Genomic DNA, 26,285 nt, shown 5'->3' with positions numbered 1-26,285 from the left:
TCTTTTCTATATTTGACAGAAAGAAAACATTGTTATATGATACTAAAGTACAATGATATTTAATAACAGAAAAATAACTTGTTTTGCTTATTTAAAAATAAAGAGAATTGTATAAACCAGCCACCATCACAAGAAAAACACTGTCTGAGACTCTTACTGCTGGTATCCATCACTATAGTCAGAAGGGGCTTCTATTTTTAATATGACATTGAAAATAGTTCCATAAAACCTCTTAATCTTGGGGGAATATGGGTTGAAGCTAAAATTACAGGCAATTTTTGCTTCCAAAATTAATTTTACAAAGGTGAAATAATTTAAAAATCAAATTCAAATTTTGATAAATATTTTCATGAAAAGAGATCCTTTACATTGCTTATTGACGAATATGTATTTAAAAGTGTTCTGTACTATGCAGATTCCTAAAAAGATGTAGGTGCTGATCCCCAAATTCCAAAACTACAGTTCTAATGTTTCAAATTGTACTATTCAACTTGGGAGCCACTCACAACTTGAGGAATGCCAACACAACTTGAGCCCAAAACCTTCCTATTATAACACTTCAGTTTTCTGATCAGTAAAATAACTGGATTGTTTTTTAAACTTTTTTTGAAGTTAGAAGACTTTGAGATTCCAAAGAAAGTTAAATGGCTTCCTTTCCACTTGTACACGTGCACAAAAAAAAAAAAAAAATTGTGTATGATTTCAAAGGGATTTCTAAGACTCCTAAAATCCTTCTCTAGTTAGCTAGACTTGTAGAATACTATTAGATAGCAATTGCCTCTCTTCCAAATGTTTTCTTGTCTATTCCACAACCATTAGCACTAAACCTGCTCCGCACCAAACACTAGAGTTAGGTATTATGATGGGTACAGGAAGCTATTAACATAGGTTGTGAAAAACACGTACTGGGAATGTCATCAGCTTACTCATCTATATGTTCTACTACCTTGGAAACTGGTCACCACTTCACTTGCCCCATAACTATTACCAGAAAAAAAATCTAATCAGTCAAAAATTAATGGGAAAAAATAAGCTTACCATAACAATCTTCCATAATTTCTTACTGTAACATTATACATATCTTGATCTTCTGCAGTCTTTAATAACAAAATTGCCCTTAAAAAGAAAAGGTATTTTAAATTATCTATATGTAATAGCATTTTTACCCTTCCTCCTTAACTAAATCTACACATTTTTATTCATTTAACTCTATTAACCCTTTAATGCTAATTATTTAGTAACTTATTCATATTTTATTAAGTTGGTGCCACTAAAGCACTTAATAGATTATCAGGAAAATAGTTCAATAAAGTAACCTCTTAATAAAATCATGTCACTTAAGTTAAATTTTAAAAATGTTATCTAAATATGGAAAACAACTTGTTGCTGTTTTAAGTTTTGACATATTTGAAATACAAAGAAAATAGTTTTTTGAAATATTTATATACTTGTAGGTTGAGTTAGGAAGTCAAGCCATTGAGTGCTTTCATATACCCTAAACACTTAGAATAAAAACACCTACATATTCACAACCCATATTTTCTGCTCATGCTCAGTACTTTTTGGACAAGTAAGGAAATGTCTTAACTAAAAAGAGTCAGGTATTTACTAAGATTTTTGCTTTTTTATTTCGTTTGTGTTTAAAAGAGGATTAGTTGGGAGAAGTATCTAAGAAAAACTTTTAATACCCATGATGTTACATGAAAGAGAAAAAATTGTGAGAACAGAGGTCTAAAAGACAGTTTTATATTAAAAACTACATCTCTTGCTAAATTTATACCTATTTTGGGTTTCAAGTCTCATATGTTTGTATAAGACAAAACAGTAACCAATCAAGGAAGAGTGATACAAAGCCAAGTGACTATGGAGTTGTCATTCTAAGTCAAAGGTATATAATCAATTAGATTTACAATATTTTCAATTATAATATGTTCCCAAAAAGTAGCAAGCACTCTAAAGCTGCCTGGTTTTCGCTATTTAAAAATCCTGCTAAGTACTGTCATCTATCATATTTACACAGTATGTTTCACAGTAAGCTAACTGGTGACACTGAAAGAAACAGAATTGTGGCATTTCCTGTATCTCTCTCCACAAACACCTGGAAAAATAACATCTTGATTATACAGCCTCCAGTACCATCTAGTGATTACTCCTCTGAACTACAAAGATTACTCACAAAAGGATATGGCAAATCACTTGGAACACCTCAATTATTTTTCATCTGACAAGGTGAATTCTAAATATCCATAAATTTAGGTCAATGATGGTCTAAAGGTTAGGCAATCAGGTCTTTTAACTTTTCACCTAGTACTCACAAGACCAATAGTTATTTTCTTATTTACCAATCAATTAATTTGCAAGTTGATTTCATTTCCTACCACTCTCCAGGCTAGTCATTTCAGTTGAGCATATTTTTCTTATTTCATCAACAAGCCAGGTTCACATTCCTGTTTCAGAGCACTTGCTCTTACAGTTTCTTCTGCCTGGAATGCTCTTGCCCCGATAACTTAATGGCTTGTGACTTCATTTCATTCAGGCCAGACTCAGTTGCCTTTGTAAATCTCCCCCTCTTAAGCCTATCTCAAAAATCTCTTGCCAGCCTCATTAACCTCTGGCCCTTTGCTCTCCTCTTATTTTCTTTCCTAGCAATTATAACCATCATAGATATTTATTAACTGATGTGTCTTCCCCCATTAGAACATGAGGTCCATTAGAACAGGGCCTGTGTTTGTTTAATTCACTGCTAAACTGTCAGTGCCAAGGACACTGCTTGACACAGCAGTTCAACAAATAATTGCTGAATTAATAAAAATGTAGGCACTATTAAAATGATTCAAACAAATATATAATAATGCTTTCATTTCTTCTCCGAGTGAACAAAATATTAAATAGAGCTTTTATAAAGCAAAATCTGAGGGAATTCTTCATTTGGTTCTTATTTATTTTTCTTTCTATTTCTCAAATATAACATCTTTCCACCTTCAAAGATGTAACAACAAACTAAAAGACAGGAATGGAAACAAAGCATTCACTCAGTCCTTTCATGAAAGTGAGACTAAACCAATAAAGCTCAACAAGCAAACAAGGACAGAATTTCAATTAAATGTAGAGCTTACCGCTGGTATGCATCTGCTGCTTCCCTTTTCAGTTGTAGATGTTCATTTAAATAACCCAACATTGTGAAAGCAGGAGCATAGTTCTGAATTCTTTCTGGAAATCCAAAAGCCTTTTCTTTACATGAGCATACTGGCTGTGTTTATAAAATATTAGCTTTATTTTCAATTTTTTCAATATCTAAAACAGCAGATTTTCTCCTGAGATCATGGGCATCTTAATAATAGTAATCTGACTGGCTCTTGACTATAAAATACCAGTAATCATTTTATAAATTTAAAATTATTAAATAATATAAGTAGATATAGCTACAACTTAGGTTTTAAAGTTTAAACACTTATCCCTAAAGGGCTAACAATATGAAATTATAGTCCATGTTAAAATTAGTCAGGAGATTTATGAGGAAATTCAGTTCATGCCTATGATTAAATTTAGTGCCAATTTTTCTCTATGGATCCATTCTAATTTTGGGGTTTTTTTAAATTAACTCAGAATTGTACACTAGAAACAGGATGAATTTGGTCATTTTCAATGCATTTTATTTTGAAATTTTGATGTCAAAATACATATCCCCTAATATACAAAGAAGAAAGAAATACATCCAATCCACTTAAAGGTAGTATTAGGAAACAAGCCTTCAAATCTCTTAAATTATTTAACAAACATCTGTGCCTTCCATTCCTAGCAGGACAAATGAGACTGCATTCTCTCTTGCATCCTCTCTCTCTTTTCTGCCTCTAATTTCCTTGGGAGGGGAGCGGGGGTAGCTAAACAGCACAGATGAGTTTGTTAAATGAGTATACGATATGTCTCCACTATAGAGTTAAAAACCTAGCTATGCATTAATTGTCAAGGTATGATTTGATGAATGTTCTAGGTATCTGAATTTGGCAGAAACTTATACAAATACTTTATGTTTTCCACTTTGTAAGGAAATCTGTCAACAAAATTTCTGATCATACACTTCCTCAAACTCTTGGTATTCATTAGAGCATTTGTTTTGGCATATTGCATAATATATTAATGCCCCGAAGTGCTGATGTTTGTAAACTGACAGCCTTCTACTTAAGTGTCTCAGGCTGAATTCACAAAGAGTATTAAAATTTTCTCAATATTTATGAAAAGATATTTTCTCTTCTGATTTTATCAGAATTTATCTGAGTCTTCATATTATTCAACAAATAATTGCTTCCTAATCACATTATTTCTTCATTAGAATTTTGTCAGGGGATAAATAAAATGCTAGTAAAACTAGTATTTCCTGAGTATCCAGGTACTTGGCAAAATATTTTGTAGCAATCATCTTGTTAGGGAGAAAAGGATGTCCTAAAGCTAATTCCATACAGACTTTGTGGACTACACCCTCCCACTCCAGACCAAAGCCAAAAGACACTGGGAACTCCAAATCCCATCACCACCAAAGGGAAGGTTGCTGGGACCTGAGGGTGGGGTTAAGCAGCCATGTTTGGTATAAAGCCAGACACGTGGGCTTTGGAGGGGAATCCCCCATTTTGGCTCTCTACCAGCTCACAGCATCCGGCTGGCTCTGAGAGTGCCTTTGGGTTTCCAGGTCGGTGGATTGGGTAGGACGCATTAAAGACTTTATTTCCCTATTTACTCCCTGAGTTGTACATTTCCTTAATTCCCTTTCCCTTGTAATAAATCTTTTATTAACCTTTTTGTGTGTGCCTGTAGTGGAGTATTAATAAGTCCCTTTTAAGCACACAGGTAAGGACCCACAGCCAGGCAACCCGTTTTATATTGGGGTTGCCCCATAACAATCTCACTTAAATCCTAACCAACAAATACTTTCACTCTTGCATAACAGACAGGAAAATTAAATTCAATTTGGTAACATGTCCAAGGTTTTGTCATGTCTACTAAGTGGCAGAGCAGAGATTAAAATCCAATGGTAGTTCTATTGAAGAAGAAAGGAAATTATAATAGATGCTTAATAAAACTTCACTTTTCTGTTCTTTTTAAGTATTTTTTTTCAGTATTTTTGAAGAAAACTCAAAAGTTAAAGTGGGAGGTTAAAAGCACTGAGTTCAGAACTTAAAACAAATTAAAGCATTTAATTCTCACGTCTCTACAATTTACGTATTTCTCTCTCTCCTTCTTAAGAGGTAAGATTAAGGGTAAAAGAAAATTGGCTTAAGATTGAGGAGAGGGCCTCCCCAGTGGCGCAGCGGTTGAGCGCTGGGTTGCGAAGCTGCCCACAGCCTCTGCAGCACCAGTTCGATCCCTGGCTGCTCCCCGGCCACCAGAGGAGGGTCCCACATGGAGCGCAGACCTCTCCTGCCGCCCGCTGCTCCCCTCAGCAGTGTACTTCGGTCCTTCTGCCTGCTCTGCTCCCCGCTCTGGCTCTGGTGAATTCTCTCACCCTCCCATGCTTCTGACTGTACTCAGTGCTTAAATAAATAAATCTTTAAAAAAAAAAAAAGATTGAGGAGAAAGTAAGAGATAGAACAGCAACAACTCAAGTCTGTTAGGCCCCCAAATGCTTTCCAACACAACAGGGAAATTATTAAGTAACAATAATTTTTATCATTTTTCAAAAGTCCTCACTAATATTTAGAAACAAAACTGCTTTGCCACTAAGGGGAAATCGGCAAACTAATGTCTTACGGAATATTAATATTTAACTTGGAATAATTTAAAAAGTGCTTTATATCATTTCAAGTTATTCAAATATCTTGCCATTATACAACAGCTACCTTACCTATGTATTTATTCAAAACAACTTGTGCTGCTGGAATAGCATTCATCTGGAGGATGTTGTACCGGAACAGCTCTGTCTCTCTGTTGCTTTTATCTTGCAATGTTGTACAGACCCAATAGGCATAACCTATTGCTCCCTCAGTCTTTAACAAAGCCAGGTTAACAAAGGACAAAGGATGATAAATATAACAGTAAAAATAAGAAATGAAACAATGCACTTCAATATAGTAAATATCACATCTTGGCATAAGTCAACCTTAAGTGCCTTTCATTGAAGGTTCACTATGATACAAATAGCTAAGAACATATTTAAATCACTTGTTCCAATAATAAGTAGAAGAATCAAGTAGGATAAATTAATTGCAGAAAAGAGTTCTGCCTGATGAGATGGCTTTCTTGTTCTCAACACCATTTCCACAGGTAGCACTAATAACTACTAAATAAAAAAATTCTAAAATTCATTCATAAATAATCTATAAATCTCAACCAATTTTAGTCTTTCATGTTTATTTTTTTCTAGAATCTCAGTTACTGTTCTGCATGATTACTATGCTTCATTAAATTCCAATGTCATTTTTTTCAGCTCTTGAAAGATAAATGAAAATGAGTTTTCATTAAAGACACTTTATCTGTTCCAAGAAAAAATAAAAAATAGAGACAACTGCTGTCAATAACCCTTGATATCACTATTCAGTTTCTCAACAAAGATAATATTTACTCATTAATGAATCCTCAATAAGAATGCTCAAATTCTTACATGCATACTGAGTTCTGTAGTGTGCCTGAAGAGATCCATGGTATCATAACTTCCAACTGTTTCTGCAATAAGAGCCTATAAAAGAAAAAATAAGAGGTTCTTAATATGTTTAAAAGGAAAAAAAATAAATGGAACTGGAAGAACAATAAATAATTGCATTAAAAGCAAAGTTAATTTCTTTTTCAATTTTGGGTACCATATTCCTATGGCTGGAAGGATCAAAATGACTTGTTAATTGGCCCTTGAGCTGACAAATGTTTTCACAAGTCCATCTGCAATTAGGCAGTGGTAGAATAACACACATAAAAATCCTTAAATCACTGATGCAGCTGTACTCCCTTTTCCCTTCCTTTTAACCCTTGGTCTATTACTACTAGTATTTGTTTGGCATACAGTTCTTAATCACAGCATCACCTCAGATTCAGCTGGGTAGTTTACAAACAAGGAGGTCCTTTTTATTATATAAATCTCAAGTAGGATCTCAGTATATGTTTTAAGACTGCCTCCAGATTTTAAATATTCTATCTACAAGTTGACTTTGTAGAAATTATGTAATAAGTTAAAATTACTTTTGTTTATCTTTTATAAGAAACTAGGTTTCTTTTAGTTATCATATATTACAAATACTATCCAAAAATTAAGTTACTATTTCCACCATTTTAATTAAATCTACCACTCCCCAAATTAATTTATATTTAAGAAAAATAACAGAAAATTAAATAGAAATAGGTGATTCTGATAAGCATCTAAAATCTTCTGACCTAGACCAGGGCTACTCAAAGTGAAGCCCCTGGACCAACAGACTCATCATCACCTGCCACCAGTTAGAAATATAAAATTATGGGGTCTCCCAAATCTACTAATTGACACAGAGGTTAGCACATTAATGCTACTGCTTCCAGATATTACCAGTTAATGGGAATAGTTTCCCTTTTTAATTGTGCTTGCTTCACCAACTAACTCAAAGTTGAGCCAATAATAAAGACGTAGGATCTAAAGAAACCAATGAACAATTTTCTTATATGAATGATAGTCCTATTCTTGAACCAAAACAATCAGTCATTACAATTTCTCAACTAGACAAGCCATTGGAGGTCACTCAATCTGATTTCCTTTTTTTTTTGGGTGCGAAAATTCAAATTCAGCAGTGATATGTTAAAATTAAAATTAAAATTCAGTGATATATTAAGATAAAACCATTAATAAGTGACTAATCCAGAGAAATAAACAAGTATCTTGATTCCTTTTTGTTAATACAAAAATCTAAACTTGGGCTTGGGAAAAGAGAGCTCATAAACAAATAAAATATGAAAATTTTACAGAAAATGAGAAAAAACAATAATCAAAATGAAGGTCTTTATTATAAATGTTCACTTTTCCCAGTAAAAATGGGAACAACACGTTGTGAACTTATATAAGCATAATCAAGTCAGACTAACTTAAGGTTCAAAGGCCCCCAAATCAAAACAGAATCATTACAAGCTGAACAATCTCTAAACTTCACATCTACAAGAGTTTAACAACTACTGCCATTTCAAAAGATTAATAAAAGATAAAATGAAACAATGTATACAGAGAACCTAACACAATATCATAACGGGAGCCCTTAAATATTACTGCTATCACTATTATCATTGTTACTTGCTAACAGGTTATTTATAACAATTTATAGTACTAGATTATTTATGTCAATAGATTTGTTTAATAACCTACTTGTCCAATCCAGCACATTAAGTAAGATGGATCAAGGGACTGAGCCATTTTGAAAGCTTCATGAGCTTGCTAGAAAAAAAGGGCAAGAAAATATTACATCATTATTTTATAAACTCAATATTAAATTGCTATGTTTAAAAAGCATAAAAGAGAGTAAGAAAATAAGTCAGACTTGTCATTATAAATACATATAAACCTAAAACTTGATTGTTTCAGTGTAATCAGTACAGCTCACAGCTGTTTCTCAATTACACAGGCCTACAAAATTCCCGAGTACAAGTTTCTCCACAGACATAGGAGTTCTGGTCCCCAAGAAAAAAGGAAAATCAAGTCTCTAGAACTTTTGCCTAATCATTCCTTCTTTTGTCAATTAAATGTCTGAAAGACATGATTAAGTAAAGCTGTAACTATTCCCCTCTTCTTGAGCTTAACTACCGACCAATGAAGTCTGAGACATGTACCTGATACTGGGGGACAAAGGGTGGTCAACATACATGTTACATGGTTTTGTTCTGCTTCAAAAAATAACTTATTATTATATGCTGCTTTCTATTGTTTTCTCAATAACCTATGCATGGCAGGAAAGTTTTTCTTATAAAAAAAGTAAGCTCATGGGCAACAGCACTCACATTTTACTAACTCAGGCCATGCTTCATTTAAATTATTAAAAAATATTTCACATATATTAAGATCCCAATTAATTTTTCCTTTATTCTATTTACAATCTTCTAAGGCCAGTTTCTGTAGTAACTTAATGTCTCCTTAGAACACCACTGAAGGGATAAGAGTCAACATACTAGTTGAAATACAAAACCATAGAGATGTGATATTATCTATAGATTTATAACTTCTAAGCATAACCTACAAAAACATTCCCAGTTACTATAATTCCAATTCTCTACTGTATAGCTGTTCAAGAATAACCATTATATTGTAGCATTTAAAGGAATTAGTATCTGCTAACATTAAATCTAAATCACCCAAGCAATGGTGACGTTTAAGTTGCTAAAAAGTATTAATCATGTCCCTTTATTTTAACCCACTTCACCCCAAATCACTCTCCTGGGACTGCTCTTTATGCATACAGAATAAAAATAATAATAATAACTCAGAGTAGAATTGTTTAAATCTCTAAATGAAAAACCAGTATAATTATAAAAGCAGGAATTTCAGTAGTGTGAAAAGGAAAATAAATCTTACATAGCCATTATGCAATACAATAAGTAGAAATGGCATTAGTTATCTAGCCTATGAGAAAGCATACTGGATGAATAACAATGTTCAAAATATTTTTCCACAAGAAGTTGAACTATTATGAAGAAATTACATAATGCTCTTCACTTTTAATATGACATTTACCTCAATTTTTTCATTTGCAAGGTATAACACTCCCAAGTTGGTCCATGCAACAGCATTCTAAAAAAATAATATATATATATATAAATTAGGTCCTTTGCCTACCTGAAGTCTCAAAAAAATGTTAACACTAGATTCTGAAGTTCTTTCTCATAGATACATAGAACACTCACAATTTGTTCTGATTGGATTGATTTGATGAAACAATGTTGAGCAAGAGCATAATTTCTAATACCTGAAAAATACAGAATTTGATGAAACTGAATTTCATTACTGAAACAATCTTCTAAAAATAGTGAAAGGTTACTCAATTCTTACCACTGTGACATGAAACCACACCAAGAGCGTTCCAGTATAAGCGGTTATTACTGTCGAGTCTCACTGCTTTTTTCAGACACTGAAAAGTAAATTAGATTAATTTTATGCCCTGGAATATCAGCATGATAACAAAATAAATGTTGTTTTATTTGAAAACACAACAGTATTTATCAAAAACATCTTTCAGAAAAGTACTTTGTTTTTTTTTAAGTTTATAAAAAGCTACTCAGAACCATACATGTAAAGATTTCTCCAACAACTCTTTAAGATCATTTGTGTTGCTGCCTGTTTCTGCTAGATGTTGTGCCTGGCGATAATAATTAATTCCAAGATCACACCACGTATTAGAGGTAGACATCAGCTTTAAAGCACGACCATAACACCTATAGAAGTAAAAAAGAGTATATAACATCACAGTTTGTTAAATGTCTAGTTCACTTTGAATGTCATTAATTGGCAATCTCTGTAATTACCTTCCTCCAAGATGGAGGAGCTCAGTTTTCTTCAATACTTGTTTTCCTTCTTTCTGACCTAGAAGGACTCCTAAAACATTAACATTCACTTTAGATGGTGAGACAGCAGACAGACTGGTACAAGCATCCCCAACTAACTTCCAAAGGCAAGACACATCAGCTCGATGCTGCAGAGCCCTAAAAAAAGAAATAGTGTGATTCTTATAAATTATTTCCAAAAAGTATGGAGCTTTACTGAATTCCTTCTAAATTAATTACACCTCACTATCTCCCTAATAAGAATAGAAGGAAGAGAAAGAGGAGAAAAGGTTTTGAGGTAAGTGCTAGAAATTTCGCAAACACATTTTTGCTACTCTCTTCATCATTTTTATTAGAAATAGCACAAGTCACATAAATCAATAATTTTTACAGGAACAATTGATCTAATATTGACTTTTTAAAACTATATTCTGTGTGTTTAAGCAGTACCCAAGGTACTAAAGTTGGTAACTCTTAGTTGTTATAAACTCAGGTTTTTGATTTCAGATTTTTCCAAAATTAAAAAACAAAGTGTATAATCAAATAACTTTGGTGGTCCAAAGGATTTTTACTCTCTGAGATGAAGAATACCGGAAATCTAAATATGATAACCTGTATTTATTAAAGCAGTAAGACTGAATGGAGAAGCTCAAAAAATAAATAACAATATTAATTATAGTGATCAAGGGTACTTGTTTATAGACTGAGAAAATCCCAGCTATAGATTTCTCTTCATTTTTCCCTTCTCAAGATTTTAAATAAAACAAAGCAATTTCGTTTAAGCCAAGTCTCAGTAATCAGCAATCACAAACAGCTATGTTACTGGCAGATGGATAAGCAGATGGAACATTTTTCATAGCCTTTTCTACTCATGGAGTCCAGCCAAAAATCATTTTCCTAAATCTTCCTAAGAAATATGATTAATTATCAAAGCCATTACTGAAAGTCCACAGCAAGGATCAGAAGGACAACACTATTTGTAGTTCCTGTGCCTAAATATCTTAGCTTAATTTCTAAAATTAACAGCATGGGAGAAGAAAAGAGAGGGGAAAAGAGAAATAGAGGCAATTTCAACAGTCTAAACTCTATTTCCTTTTAAGTTCAATAAAAAATTATTATCTACATGGTAGAGCAACTTCTATCACCCTTAACACAATTGTGAACTTTTAAGCCTAAAAGTAAATATAAATTCGGGGATTACAATCAGAAATTTTATATGCCTCCTTATAGTTGGTTGTGAGTGCTACATGCTTACTAAACAAAATCTCCCTTGCCCAGAAAGACAGTATTGGTAGCTCAAGTATCATCACCCACATTTACTATTAAACACTAGTTCAAACTAAATATGCCCTCTCTTCACAATACCTTCTTCATAAAGAGCCATACTATGGACACTTGAAAAGCAGCAAAAAAAAATTAGTGAAAGAAAAAAGACTAAGATTTTCATTTCATATTTCAGAGTAACCAAATCAATATAGGAAACACAGAAAAAGGTAAGTAAAAAGGAAAAAAGGGAAGCACAAGAAAGATGTCCAAGAACAAGAAAATTTAAATATATGTCTAACTTCTGGACTCTATCTTAAGTCATCTACCACAAGCAATACTTCTACCTAATTAATGAATTTATAGTTCTATAAAATAACAGATTTACTCAATTTTTTAAGATTTTTTTTCTTGCTACAGGACATCACTTTCTTCCCCCACACGGATTCTTTCCAGGAGCAACCAGATTGCTCATTTTCTCTTACCTTCAGTCCTACCGGTAGGCCTTAAAGAAGTCATTCCCACTGAGTGTAAAGCATACTGTACACTGCACCTCTATTTCCCAGTCACTTCCAAGGAGAGATACTCCATTTCTAGACCTCCTGAGAAAGAACACTAATACATGGTCTCAGAGCTGCTGTTCCACTAGCAGACTGTTTTTCTGCCTTTTCAATTTTCCTTGTGCATCCAGTGAGTCTATCTGTTCCCCAGTGCGAAATTAGTACGTGTATGTTATAGAATTCATTTGTGAGTCTGTTAGTCCTTATATTTGATACTTTGAATAATGATTATTATATCTCACAGATTAAACATAAATGATTTTCTAAATTTGGCTTTATTATACTACTAAGCAAATAAACACAATGAATAATAAGAATAATACTAACCAAGTAAAATACTCCAGGGCTTTTTCTATGTAGTCTACAGCTTTCCCATCAAGATAATCAACTAGAGCTCCTTTTGCCATCATGAGATAGCATTCACCCAGACCTAAAAAATCAGTTAAGTTTATAGTTGTTAAAGCATGTAAAAGAATACATTAGAATAAATTTCAAATAAAATTACTGGTGTTAAAGCTACTTTCAGAAAACAAAATTTCATATTTTATGAAAATTTTCTTTAAACAGGGTCTTGCATATATTATGTAAGTAATTCAAATAACAAGGTCCTACTGGAGCAAATTTGTACTAAGTGGTTAAAAACTATAGAATCTAAGAATATCCTTGACTTTTGGGCAAATTACTCACCTCTTAAAACCTCAACTTTGAAATTAGAGATATTACCTAACTGCAATTCTCTACCATATTACTATTTACTAACTATTGCAAAATAAGACTTGATCTTCTTATATTCAAAACTGTACAGCAAACTATATTATAAATATTAAATGAAACTGTACTTTCCTAAGGTGCCAAGAAAAAATTTAATAAATGTAAGTTCTCTTTCTCTTGAGGAAAGTTTTTAAAAAAGTTTTAAGGCCTAAGTTACATGTCACTAAAATATATCACTATTTCTGATTTAAATCTCAATTGATTCTTTAAATATGAAAAGGAAATGGAAGACAGATATATAATTGGCTCAAGTTTATTTCTAATGGCTAGATATAATCACAGAAAAAGTTGGATCATCTATTAATGATGGTGTTTTACTTTATATTCCCAAAATGTTAAAAATGAATAAGTAATGTTTTAGTAGCTGAACAGCAATGTTAATTTTTCTCATTGATGGAAACATAATCTAAAAAGAATATACTTCATATTTTTAAAAGAAAGAAGGAATAGGTATCCTATGGAGGAAATGAAATCAATTTAGATAATGACAAAACAATGCAAGTTGCCACTGAAATTTAAAAACTGAAAAAAAACATAAGCTTCTATAATTTACTAAGCAATTAAAAGGTATCAAAATAATCTGAGGATACAGTGAATTAACTATCAAAATACAAAAGCAGGGAAACACTTGTTTTAGAAATCCACTTTCAGATCCAATACCTTCAGGCCATTTTTTTAAAAGTTAAATCTTTATCAGATTACTATTTAACTGTTCATCAAAAAAGATTTGACCTTTCTATATTCAAATCTATATAACAAGCCAGAATATAAAAGGTTCATATCAGACATTTGCCATTGACGAAAGAAGTCCTTTTAAGTTACAGGATACAGTTAGGATATTTAATCAAGGATTTTCACTTTAGTATCACAAAAGACAAAGGAACTATTGAAAAGAAATTACCTTTCAAAGCAGGTACATAGTCTTCTTCCTTTTTAATGATCAGCTGGTATTGAGCTACAGCCTCCTTATATTTGCCTAGGATTTGCTGTATTGCTGCAACCTTAAACACGCTGTATGTGGATTCTGGGTTCAGCTCACTGGCTTTTGTGAAGGATTTCAAGGCTGTTGTATAGCCACCTCTGCTTAAGTATGCCTCTCCTAATGACTCCCAACAATTAAAGTCCTTTGGGTCTGCCCTTAATGCTGCCTGTAAACTAAAATTTCAAGAAAACAATAAGAAAACTAAAGTAATAGAACTAGTATCATATCTAAAAGGGAAATACAAAATAATCAACTAAAGCATACATCATGGGTCCTTCAATTTACAAAAATGCTATTGAAAGCAGGTATACTTGTTCCTTTCAGGACTTGAATTTTTTAATACTAAGGAATTTTATTACAATTTCAGAATGATCAAGAACAAAATATTATTTTATATTTTTTAAAGATTTATTTATCTATGCATATAAGAACTGGTGTGTTGGCCAGAGGTTGGGGGGATGAGAGGATTCACCAGAGACAGAGTGGGGAGCAGAACAGGCGGATTGACTGAAATACATTGCTGAGGGGAACAGCAGGTGAGACAGGAGAGGTCTGCTGTGCCAAGTAGATTAGCTCCCTGGCCGGGGATTGAACTCTTGCTGTAGTGCCTGTGGATAGCTTCATGGTACTGAGACTTAGTCCCTTGCACCACCCAAGAACAAAATACTATTTTAGTAAATGCTTACCAGAATTTCTTTTCTTTGACTATCAATAGAAGAACTCCAGTTTCCTATTCTACCGGAATAAGTATGCATCTCATTAAGAATCATCACAGTCTATAAGCCCTCACCAACGCTTCTACCAAAACAGTTGAGCTGAAAAAATCCGTTAGGCTATCTAACAGAGCTTCAATATAAAAAGATGCCTTACTCAGCCACTGCTTGAGAATGTTGACCAGCTTTCAAATAGTATAGTCCTCGCCTAAGCCAGGCCCATTTCGCTGTTCCCGCACTTGCCTTTTGAGTTACTGTTGTTAGGATAGCTAAGGCAGTTTCCTAATAATAAAAAAGACGTATTAGAGATATCAAATACTGTGAAAATATAGAATACCTTTGTAAAGTATGTATTTTCATTTGCTACTTCTGATGTTATTAAATTATACAGGTATACACTGAATTACAGTTTCAATAAAAAGTGATGAGCAATTTAATATCTGACAATGAAAAAGAAAATTTACTTGGAAGTAGTACCAAATATATTTCTATTTAATCCACAAAGAAACACTTTTAACAAGGTAACTTTGAAGTACAGATACATAAAAATATTTCTATTTCTATACTCAGGATAAAAACAAAAGACAAAAAATGGTATGAGGCATACCATTTCTTCAAGCTCCACGCTTAAGTCAACAGCTGCAGCTCCAGATTCTGCATCTGCATCATCTAATTCAAAAGCCTTCCTGTAACATCCACGGGCTCTGTTTTTATCTCCTACTATATCTCTGTAATAATGCCCTAAGTAGTAAAAAACTTTCCCCAAGTATGGATCCAGTTTGGCAGCCTTTGAAATAAAAATTGATAACAACAGAATATTAAAGTTTGTTATGATGGGTCACTTTAAAAACACAAAATACACAGATTAAAGGAAAAAGGTAACAATTTTATTTAGCACACAAAAATATGCCAAAACATCCCTTAATATAAGATTTAAAACAGCTCGCTGTCAATGATTATAGGAAACACAAGTGTAAAAATATTATTTCCTTATTATAAGAAATGTGAAATGACATAATTACATTACTCTGCTTTCATGAGTCAAGAAAAGACTGTAAAATTTCCAGATATTAAAAATTTAAAAAACAAGCAGTTAAATATCCAAAAGTATATAAGACTCATATGCCCATAAAACCACAGAGAAAATTACTTAAAAACAATATAGTTTTCCAAAGATAATTATGTCTATGTTTTGTAATGTTTCTTAAATAAGGGCATTTTTTTTTTTTAAAGATTTATTTTTATTTATTTATACAAGCACTGGGTACAGTCAGAAGCGCGGGAGGGTGAGAGAATTCACCAGAGCCAGAGCGGGGAGCAGAGCAGGCAGAAAGACCGAAGTACATTGCTGAGGGGAGCAGTGGGCAGCAGGAGAGGTCTGCGCGCCACGTGGGACCCTCCATCGGTGGCCAGGGAGCAGCCAGGGATCGAACTGGCGCTGCAGAGGCTGCGGGCATTTTTATGGTTTAATTTTCTCCTTGAAAACCTCTATGTATATATATACACAAATATATATATAAACATTTTCACAAAACCTTAATATGAAAGTTAAAATGAAAAAACAATTCAGTAAAGATTAAATACCTAACTTATATGATTCTTTAATGAATTCATTTCAGTTAAGTATTGAATTACAGCACTTGTTTTACCTTCAGAAAATGAGTAAGAGCCTTTGTTTTATCTTTTCTTGTTTCTTCCCCCATGGCCCAATATGTCAATCCGAGCTGGTAATGATATTCAGCATTTTCAGCATCTTTTTCAAGGGCTCTCTGAAAACTAAGTCAACAAAGGGAAGTAAGAAGGAATATTAAAATATACATAAAAATAAAGTATAGGATACTTTCAGTTGTAATAACATTTGAATGATTCAAGGAGGCTAAATTAAAAACAAGTCATTATTTTAGGATTTAGATTAGAATGAGAAAAAAATATGATTTATTTTTAAAGAAGATGTGCTTTAAAAAGCACAATGGCCTTTCAGTTCTGTTATGTGCTAAGTGTTCAGAGCATACATTGAACACAATGTATGTTTACTAAATATTATGATCAGCTAATCAGATTTCAACTTATCATGGAATTTCTTTATAGTTACTGTGCTAAATACATTTCTTAAAAAGAATAAGGCTCATAAAGATCATTTACACAGAACTGATTCTTTAACAAGCCCACACAATTTGAATTTCTGAGATATAAAGTAGGATATGACTGGATCTATATGCAATCTAAATATATCCTTACCATTTTTCTGCTTGTGGATAGTCCTTTCTGGTAAAATGAATTAAAGCCTCCAGGGCATGAGCTTCAGTTAGGTCAGGGTAAGAAGAGAGAAGGTCTCCCATGATCTATAAAGTATATATATATATATATATATCTGTCAATTCCATATCCAAATAAAAATAACTTTCAATTTTTGTTAAGGTTGAATGAAAAAAACAAACCTTTGAAGCTTCATCTAATGAGCCTTTGTTCAGATAGGCCAAGCTTTTGAGAACCAGAAGTCCTGGGATATTATTTGCATCAGAAACCTAGAAAATAATTGTAAAGAATTGCTATAAATCTTCAACACAATGCAGCAATGTTTGCTTTAATTAAAGGACAACCATAGGAGAGCACAGCATGAAGACAGAGAAGACCTGATTTCTACTGCCATTAACACTTCTACTCTTTGTAACCTTTTTATTAGGGAAAATTTCAAATAGATTTTTAAAAAATTAGAGAACAGTGCACTTGTCAAAATTCCGGCTTCAAAATTATTAACTCTAAGTCAACATTTTTCATGTATGACTCTATCCATTCCACCACACTCTTGCTTAGATTATCCCAGGTATTATAATTTTCTATCTGATACGTCAGTATCTATATCTAAAATATAAATTCAGGGCCTCCCTGGTGGTGCAAGGGGTTAAGACATAACCTATGAAGGGCCTCCCCATGGCGCAGCGGTTGAGCACTGGGTTGCAAGGCTGCCCACAGCCTCTGCAGCGCTGGTTTGATCCCCAACCACTGGGCAAGGGTCCCACAATAGTGCACAGACCTCTCCTGCCACCCGCTGCTCCCCTCAGCAGTGTACTTCAGTCAATCTGCCTGTTCTGTTCCCCACTCCGTCTCTGGTGAATCCTCTCACCCCCACGCCTCTGGCCTGTACCCTAGCTCTTGTATGCATAAATAAATAAATATTTTAAAATATGTATATATATATATTCATTTATTAAACATTATAATCAAACTACCATGATTTGCTAACTAATAGTACATCCTTAATATCATCAAATAACTAGTTTCATAAAATACTTGAATTTATTTTAATCAAAATCCAAATAAGCTATATGTATTTCAAGTGACTCTTCAATTTTATTTAACTCTACAGACTTTATTCTTTCATCACTTCTATTTTCTTACAGTTTAACTACTGAAAAATATGAGTCATTGTCACAATTTGGATTTTGCTGAAAGTATTCTCATGGTATTAGCACATTCCTTAGTATTTTCTATAACTTAGCAGTTAACTTTAGAAGCTCAATCTATTCAGGTTTGATGTTTTGGCAAGCATTCCTCATATGTACATGCAGTTGGTTATGTCCAGTTGTCTTTTTTTTCTGTGATGTTAGTCATTGCTCCTCAATGCCTAGATCAAGTAAATCATCATGGGTTGCAAAATGGTGACTTTCTAATTCTATCATCCCTTCTTCCCTTATTAGATGGAATACTTCAATAAGGAGAAATTTCCCCCTCCTGTCATTATCAATTTGATTATTTTGAGGAACAATTCATAAAGAAAAGATAGGATAAATACTTTTATTCTTTCCAATCGGTTCCTTAGCAACCTCCTAAACATATTTGATGTTCCACTCCATTGCAGTAATTAGTGCTTAAACCATCCCCTCTTTAGCCAGTGAGAACCAATTCATGTTTTTTCCTGAGCTCTCCTGACATAATTCGAGCAGCTTTTTATAGTGTTCTCCCTTTCTAGCATTACAAGATGTTCTGGGCTTATCTTGTACATTTTTTTTTTATTCCTGGACTCTACCAGTTCTCCATGAAACTTTTTTTCAAAAAACAATTATTGAAAAGAGCTCCAGAAAACATTTATATAAAGCACATTATCGGTGGGAGGGTAAATAGAAAATAAGAAAATATGATTTTTGTTCTTAAAGGATGCTGACAACTGTTCTAATTTAAAAAAAAGTTATGAAATGCAAAGCCCTTTTTTTAATATATCAACTATTTCTCCATATCATTAATGTTATAGATAAACTTTCATTTTTTTATTTTATTTTTTTTTTAAAGATTTATTTATTTATTTATACAAGCACTGGGTACAGTCAGAAGCGCGGGAGGGTGAGAGAATTCACCAGAGCCAGAGCGGGGAGCAGAGCAGGCAGAAGGACCAAAGTACACTGCTGAGGGGAGCAGCGGGCAGCAGGAGAGGTCTTCGCGCCATGTGGGACCCTCCTCCGGTGGCCAGGGAGCAGCTGGGGATCGAACCCGCACTGCAGAAACTGTGGGCAGCTTCGCAACCCAGCGCTCAACCGCTGCGCCACCAGGGAGACCCCAAAGCCCTTTAAAAGATACAAAACTATGATTTTTTTTAAACAAACCTGAAAACCCTGCAATAAACTGAGATATAATCTAAGTTTTAGACAAAAAAAGTCTTCACCTGACAAAAAATTTAAAGGCACCATGTAGTTATAATTCATAATTTACTGATGGGTTTTTGCTATGGAATTTCAAATTGCTTGAACCAAAAACATTAAGAAATCAGTTTCCTACTTAAGAATAATTATCCTCTGAGTATCTTATTAAGTTGAATAAAAGAAATTAACAACATTCTCTATCATGAAGTTACTAGTATCCTTGATAATTCTTGTCAATAATTCATTAAATATTTTCTGGAGAAAAAAATTTAGAATTCCAGATTCATAATAATCAAGAAGTAATAACCTAAGAGGGCAAAAAGAAAAGGAGAATAGGAGCAAGAACTAAAGAAACTGTATCATACAAAGACTGTTATGAACTTAACCAAGAGGGAACTGGGTGAATAATGTAGAAAAGAACAGGAGTAGTGAATTCATACATTTAACTCAGATTCATGTACACCAATACTGTGGTAAGGATTGTCTGATTGAAGGGAAAAAACTAGTTAGACTACCTGATCAAGAGTATGAATTGCTTCTTCTGAAGATTCATAATCTGAGAGTTTAATCAAAGCCTCTGCTTTCAAACGAAGACAAAGGTTCTTCTGATGAAGACTGCCACCAGAGTCACTAATATTATCGAGTTTCTTCAGAGCTGAAAAAATTAGGGACATCTGAATGAAAACAATCACATCACTTCATTTTTCTTTCTTTTTTTTCTTTTTGACAGTGACATTTAATAAAAAGTACAGATACAACAAATTGCCAAAATAATGTACATTAAAGAATAATTCAAAGCTAAATGTAATATCTGAGTTTAAAACTATGAAACTATCTGAGTTTAAAACATATCTAATTTTATTTTTTTTTTTATAAATTTTATTGTTATATTCCCCATACAATTGCAGCCCCCCATTCTGACCCCAATCCCTCCCCTCCCGCCCCCGCCCCCCTAAAAGTGTCTCTGGTTCATAGTTTTTTGTTGATTTTGATTTTCACTTTCTTATAGTTATTCATTTTCCTGGTCCATTATTTAAGTTTTCTAGATTCCTGCTATGAGTGAGACCATCCGGTATTTTTCTTTTTCTTTTTGGCTTATTTCGCTGAGCATGATCCCTTCCAGCGCCATCCATGTTGCAGCAAATTGCATGTGTTTATCTTTTTTGAATGCTGAGTAATATTCCATGGTATATATGTACCACATCTTCTTGATCCAGTCATCTATTTTTGGGCATTTGGGTTGTTTCCAAAGCTTAGCTATTGTAAACAGTGCTGCTATAAACATAGGGGTGCAGGTGTTCTTTGGAATTGATGTTTCTGTGTCCTTTGGGTAAATACCTAGGAGTGGAATTGCTGGGTCATATGGAAGCTCTATGTTTAGTAGGTCCAGAAATCTCCACACAGCTTTCCACAGTGGTTGGACCAGTTTGCACTCCCACCAACAGTGCAGAAGCGTTCCTTTTTCTCCACACCCTCGCCAACATTTGTTGTTGCTAGTTTTTTTAATATGTGCCATTCTCACTGGTGTAAGATGGTATCTCATGGTAGTTTTGATTTGCATTTCCCTGATGACAAGTGATGTTGAACATTTTTTCATATGCCTGTTGGCCATTTGCATTTCCTCTTCAGAGAAGTTTCTTTTAAGCTCTTCTGCCCATTTTTTGACTGGATTATTTTCTTTGTTGTTGTTGAGTCTCATCAGCTCTTTGCAGATTTTTGTGATCAGTCCTTTATCATTAGTGTTGGGTGCAAAAATGTTCTCCCAGTTGGTGGGGTTTCTCTTTGTTTTTGTTATTGTCTCTTTTGCTGTGCAAAAGCTCTTTAATTTGATATAGTCCCAGCTGTTTATCTTTGCCTTCACTATCACTGCTTTGGGTGATGTGTCTGTAAAGATGTCTTTGATGTGCAAATCACGTAGTGTTTCGCCTATATTTCCTTCTATATATTTTATGGTTTCAGGTCTTATGTCTAGTTCTTTAATCCATTTTGAGTTGATTTTTGTGTATGGTGTGAGGTGGTGGTCAAGCTTCATTCTTTTGCATGTAGCGACCCAGTTTTCCCAGCACCATTTATTGAACAAACTTTCTTTGCTCCAATGCATAGTCTTTGCTCCTTTGTCAAAGATTAGTTGACCATAAATCTGTGGGTTTATTTCTGGATTTTCTATTCGATTCCATTGGTCTGTATGTCTGTTCTTGTTCCAATACCATGCAGTTTTGATGATTATGGCTTTGTAGTATAGTTTGAAGTCTGGGAGTCTGATGCCTCCATTCCCTTCTTTTTTTTTTCAGGAGAGCTTTGGCTATTCGGGGTTTTTTGTGATTCCATATGAATTTCATCAATAATTGTTCTATTTCTTTGAAGAATGACATTGAAATTTTGATTGGAATAGCATTGAATCTGTATATTGCTTTTGGAAGGATGGCCATTTTAATAATGTTTATTCTTCCAATCCATGAGCAGGGGATGTCTCTCCATTTCTTTGTGTCTTCTTCTATTTCTTTTAACAGTGTTTTATAGTTTTCTTTGTATAGGTCCTTTACCTCTTTTGTTAGATTTATTCCCAAATATTTGATTTTTTTTGTTTCAATAACAAAAGGGATGGTCTTTTTGATTTCTTCTTCTTCAGATTTATTGTTTGTGTATAGGAAGGCTACTGACTTTTGCGTGTTGATTTTGTATCCTGCCACTTTACTGAACTGATTGATGAGTTGAATTAGCTTTTCTGTGGAGTTTTTGGGGTTCTCTATGTATAATATCATATCGTCTGCAAATAGTGATAGTTTGACTTCTTCTTTTCCTATTTGGATTCCTTGGATGTCTTTCTCTTGTCTTATTGCCGTGGCTAGGACTTCCAGTATTATATTGAAAAGCAATGGTGAGAGTGGACATCCTTGTCTTGTTCCAGATCTTAATGGAATTGCTTTCAGCTTTTCACCATTGAGAATGATACTGGCTGTTGGCTTGTCATAGATGGCCTTTATGATGTTGAGGTATGTTCCTTGTATCCCAAGAACTTCAAGGGCTTTTATCATGAATGGGTGTTGCACTTTGTCGAAAGCTTTCTCAGCATCTATTGATATTATCATATGGTTTTTATATTTCTTTTTGTTGATGTGTTGGATAACGTTGATTGATTTTCGGATGTTAAACCATCCTTGTGCCCCTGGAATGAATCCAACTTGGTCGTGGTGAATTATCTTATGGATACATTGTTGGATTCTGATAGCTAAAATTTTATTGAGGATTTTTGCATCCGTGTTCATTAGGGAGATTGGCCTGTAGTTTTCCTTTTTTGTGTTGTCCTTGTTCGGTTTTGGTATTAGTGTAATGTTGGCTTCATAGAACGTGTTTGGTATTGTCCCTTCCTTCTCAATTTTTTGGAAGAGTTTGTGAAGGATAGGCACTAATTCGTCTCTGAATGTTTGGTAGAATTCATTTGTAAATCCATCAGGTCCTGGGCTTTTAAAACATATCTAATTTTAAAACCTCTGTCTTTACATAACATATAATAAAACTGAAAATCCTGAAATACAACATGACTAACTATATCTGCTACAAAATAAAAGTTAGTCCTTAGCCAAAGCTTCTGTAACAAACATAGCAAATTAAGGCTACTAGAAGGAAAAAGAAGCTAAACTCGAATAGGCCACAGTGAACTGTTTCTCAATTACAGAAGCTAGGACACCAGCTGTATCAAAAGCAGTGAATCATTTTTATGATTTCCTGTCCCCACACCTGAACAATTTGATTACATTCAAATAGGCACTCCAAGATGCTAATACATCCCTTTTCTACATCAGAGGAATCAAGAACTCCTGAAGGTCCAGGGACATATCAGAAACTCCCTTATTAAAAAAATAGACACTACCCCCACCTCATACCTAAACTGACTATGTCAAAATTCCAAGTGTGGGAAATCTTTGATACTCAGTCAGTTTTAAAATAAATACACTAGTAGATATGCATACAGACCTGACATTTTTTAACCTCCTCAATGAGATTTAAGTTAATTGGTACTTAAAAATACAATACATAACATCTGGGTTTTTAAAATTACTATCTTTCTTTTTAAAGGTGGAAATAAACAGGGTCAGCTACCCTTAAAGATGTCAAGAATACCTTGATTGCATGATAGAACAGCTTCCTTAGGTCTATGCATTTTGACTTGAGTTTCTGCCAGATGATACCATCCAGTTGTACAGAGGGGACTTTCCTTTAACCCTGAAAGAATAAAAGCAGTCATAAAATCCAAGGTTTCATGACTACAGAAATGAATGGTACCACCATCTACTTCTTAAATCAGATCCTCCCTTCTCTATCATCTCTTACATATGATCAATCAAAACCACATTGATTTCATGCCCTAACCCATTTCTCTACCACTACCACTTCAATCCAAACTTTAACATCTTTAAAAATTTGAAAGTTTCATTATCTTTATCCTCGATCATTGCAAGTGCTTGCCATTCACTCTAATTCATTCTCTGTTATACCCAGAAGAGTTTTCAAAACATAATGGGATTATGAAATTCCCCCGCTTAAAATCTCACTGTTTCCCTGCTGCCTATAGGGAAACATGCAAACTCCTTAAGATTTCTAGGGTCCTCTCTAGCCTTCATTCTTGCCCCTTTCCTGCTCCCATACTTCATTCTCAAGTCTTGCTGAATTAGAAGCAGTTCCTTGAGTACCAGATTTCCTCAGGCTTCTTCGCTTCTTGGCTTAAAATCCTCCTCCCAACACGAGGCTTGTTATTTGTCTTCCGATCTCAATTTGAATCAAATAGTTCATCCAGAAACATCAGACCCAAGGAGACTAAGTTAAAGCTTCCTAATAATGGAGATGTTATTATCCTTATTTTACAAATGAAACACTAGATATAGAGTCTAATGAACTTTCCCAGGGTCTTGAAATTAGAGAGTGGTGGTGTTGGAAATCAAACTTAAGGAGATTCCAGAGTGAGTGAGTATATGTACGTATTTCTGCTTCTATCTTAAATACACATTCCTTTAAAAAAAACCCAAAGAAAAATGCCTACTGACTAACAGCTAGTCTTCATGTTGCTACTGTATACTGCACACTTACCTTGTGTTAAATTCCTAACAGCATCTTCATACTTTTTGTCCTGCCAAGCTTTAATGCCTAAACCAATGAGGCCTGGACCACTTTTTGAATCCATTTCTACTAGTCTGCAACAATACTGCTGCCCCTCCTCAGTAAGATTTCCTGGAATGAAAAGAAAAAATTATTAGTATACATATGTCAAGTTTTAAGAGCCAAAACCTATATAGAAATCTCAAAAGTGGGCCTCCCCAGTGGTGCAGTGGTTGAGGGCTGGGTTGCGAAGCTGCCTGCAGCCTCTGCAGTGCCGGTTCCATCCCTGGCCGCAGGGCCAGGATCCCACATGGACCACAGACCTCTCCTGCCGCCTGCTGCTCCCCTCAGCAGTGTACTTCGTTGGTCTGCTTGTTCTGTTCCCCACTCTGGCTCTGGTGAATTCTCTCACCCTCCCACGCTTCTGACTGTACCCAGTGCTTGCATAAATAAATAAATCTTAAAAAAAAAACAAAACATTAAAAACAATAACTTTTCTCTAAAGATGGTTCTTTATGCTCCAATAATGAACAATTAACTATATGTGGGGCCTTCCTGGTGGCACAGGGGTTAAGTCGCAGCACTATGAAGCTAATCACAGCCACTACAGCACAAGTTCGATCCCTGGCTGGCCAGGAGGTGACCCACATGGTGCAGCAGACCTCTCCTGTCTTACCTGCTGCTCCCCTCAGCAGTGTATTTCAGTCAATCCACCTGTTTTGTTCCCCTCTCTGTCTCTGGTGAATCTTCTCATCCCCTGCACCTCTGGCCTGTACCTCAGTTCTTATAAATCATAAATAAATCTTCAAAAAAAAAGAAATCTCAAAAGCTTGTGACAGCCCCCATCATATCCTGATTCAAGAATTTACCTACAAAGGGTGAAGTATCTCCCCAACTTATATAACAGACAGCCTGAATCGAGAGTCCCAAATAAATCCAAACAAACACACCACAAGGCATATAATTAAACTGCCAGCAATTAACGATAAAAAGAATTCTAAAAGAATCCAGAGAAAAACAGTTATCTATAAGTAAAGCCCTATAAGTTATCTATAAGTAAGCCCAGAAGAAATGGCATGAAATATTTAAAGTCCTAAAAGAAAAGAATTTCCAACTGAGAATTCTTTATCCTGTTAGCCTGTCATTCAAAATTGAAGGAGGGATAAAGAGCTCCACAAGCAAAGATTAAAAGAATTCATCACCACTAAGCCAGCCTTTCAAGAAACACTAACAGGACTCATAAAATATAAAGAAACCCTATCTAGAAGGAATAAAACACCAAAATCACACAATATGGAGGAGGAGTAAAGTAAAGCTGTAGACCATCAGAATCAGTTTGAGATCAGTCCATTCAATAGGTCACAAGTATATAATTGTATACAAAAGCGACAGGAAAGCCTCAAAATAAAAACCAATGAAAGAAATGCATGAGAAATTGGAAAGGGAGCCCAAATAGAATATAAAAAGACGTCAAAGCACAAGAGAATAACAGAAAAACAAAGGAACTAAGAAAATCTATTAACCCCCCAAAAAAACCCAAATAACAAAATGGCAGTAAATACTTGTATTTTAATAATTATCTTAAATACACAGTCTGAATTTATCAGTTAAAAGATACAGAGAGAGGGCCTCCCCGGTGGCGCAGCGGTTGAGCGCTGGGTTGCGAAGCTGCCCGCAGCCTCTGCAGCGCTGGTTCGATTCCCGGCTGCTCCCCAGCCACCAGAGGAGGGTCCCACATGGCGCGCAGACCTCTCCTGCCGCCCGCTGCTCCCCTCAGCAGTGTACTTCGGTCCTTCTG

General features: G+C 34.4%; 1 protein-coding gene across 1 annotated transcript in view; it reads right to left on the bottom strand.

The window, feature by feature from the left end:
* Window positions 1-26,285, bottom strand: part of SKIC3 (SKI3 subunit of superkiller complex) — a gene marked incomplete at both ends in the record, with an annotated part of 73,094 nt that overhangs the window by 35,317 nt on the left and 11,492 nt on the right. The window contains 20 exons of the mRNA XM_084233619.1: window positions 1,039-1,116; window positions 3,117-3,210; window positions 5,837-5,978; window positions 6,593-6,667; window positions 8,306-8,374; window positions 9,665-9,721; window positions 9,835-9,896; window positions 9,980-10,058; window positions 10,218-10,362; window positions 10,453-10,629; window positions 12,621-12,723; window positions 13,966-14,219; window positions 14,917-15,041; window positions 15,367-15,546; window positions 16,409-16,535; window positions 16,998-17,101; window positions 17,198-17,284; window positions 19,909-20,048; window positions 23,516-23,617; window positions 24,479-24,619. Coding sequence (XP_084089745.1) covers window positions 1,039-1,116; window positions 3,117-3,210; window positions 5,837-5,978; window positions 6,593-6,667; window positions 8,306-8,374; window positions 9,665-9,721; window positions 9,835-9,896; window positions 9,980-10,058; window positions 10,218-10,362; window positions 10,453-10,629; window positions 12,621-12,723; window positions 13,966-14,219; window positions 14,917-15,041; window positions 15,367-15,546; window positions 16,409-16,535; window positions 16,998-17,101; window positions 17,198-17,284; window positions 19,909-20,048; window positions 23,516-23,617; window positions 24,479-24,619 — 2,341 coding nt within the window. The remainder of the gene's footprint in view (window positions 1-1,038; window positions 1,117-3,116; window positions 3,211-5,836; window positions 5,979-6,592; window positions 6,668-8,305; window positions 8,375-9,664; window positions 9,722-9,834; window positions 9,897-9,979; window positions 10,059-10,217; window positions 10,363-10,452; window positions 10,630-12,620; window positions 12,724-13,965; window positions 14,220-14,916; window positions 15,042-15,366; window positions 15,547-16,408; window positions 16,536-16,997; window positions 17,102-17,197; window positions 17,285-19,908; window positions 20,049-23,515; window positions 23,618-24,478; window positions 24,620-26,285) is intronic.

This window comes from Talpa europaea, assembly GCF_964194135.1.
Source record: "Talpa europaea genome assembly, chromosome: 5".
NCBI lineage: Eukaryota > Metazoa > Chordata > Mammalia > Eulipotyphla > Talpidae > Talpa > Talpa europaea.
Note: the sequence above shows the minus strand (reverse complement) of the source record. Positions and strands in the feature narration are given on the sequence as shown.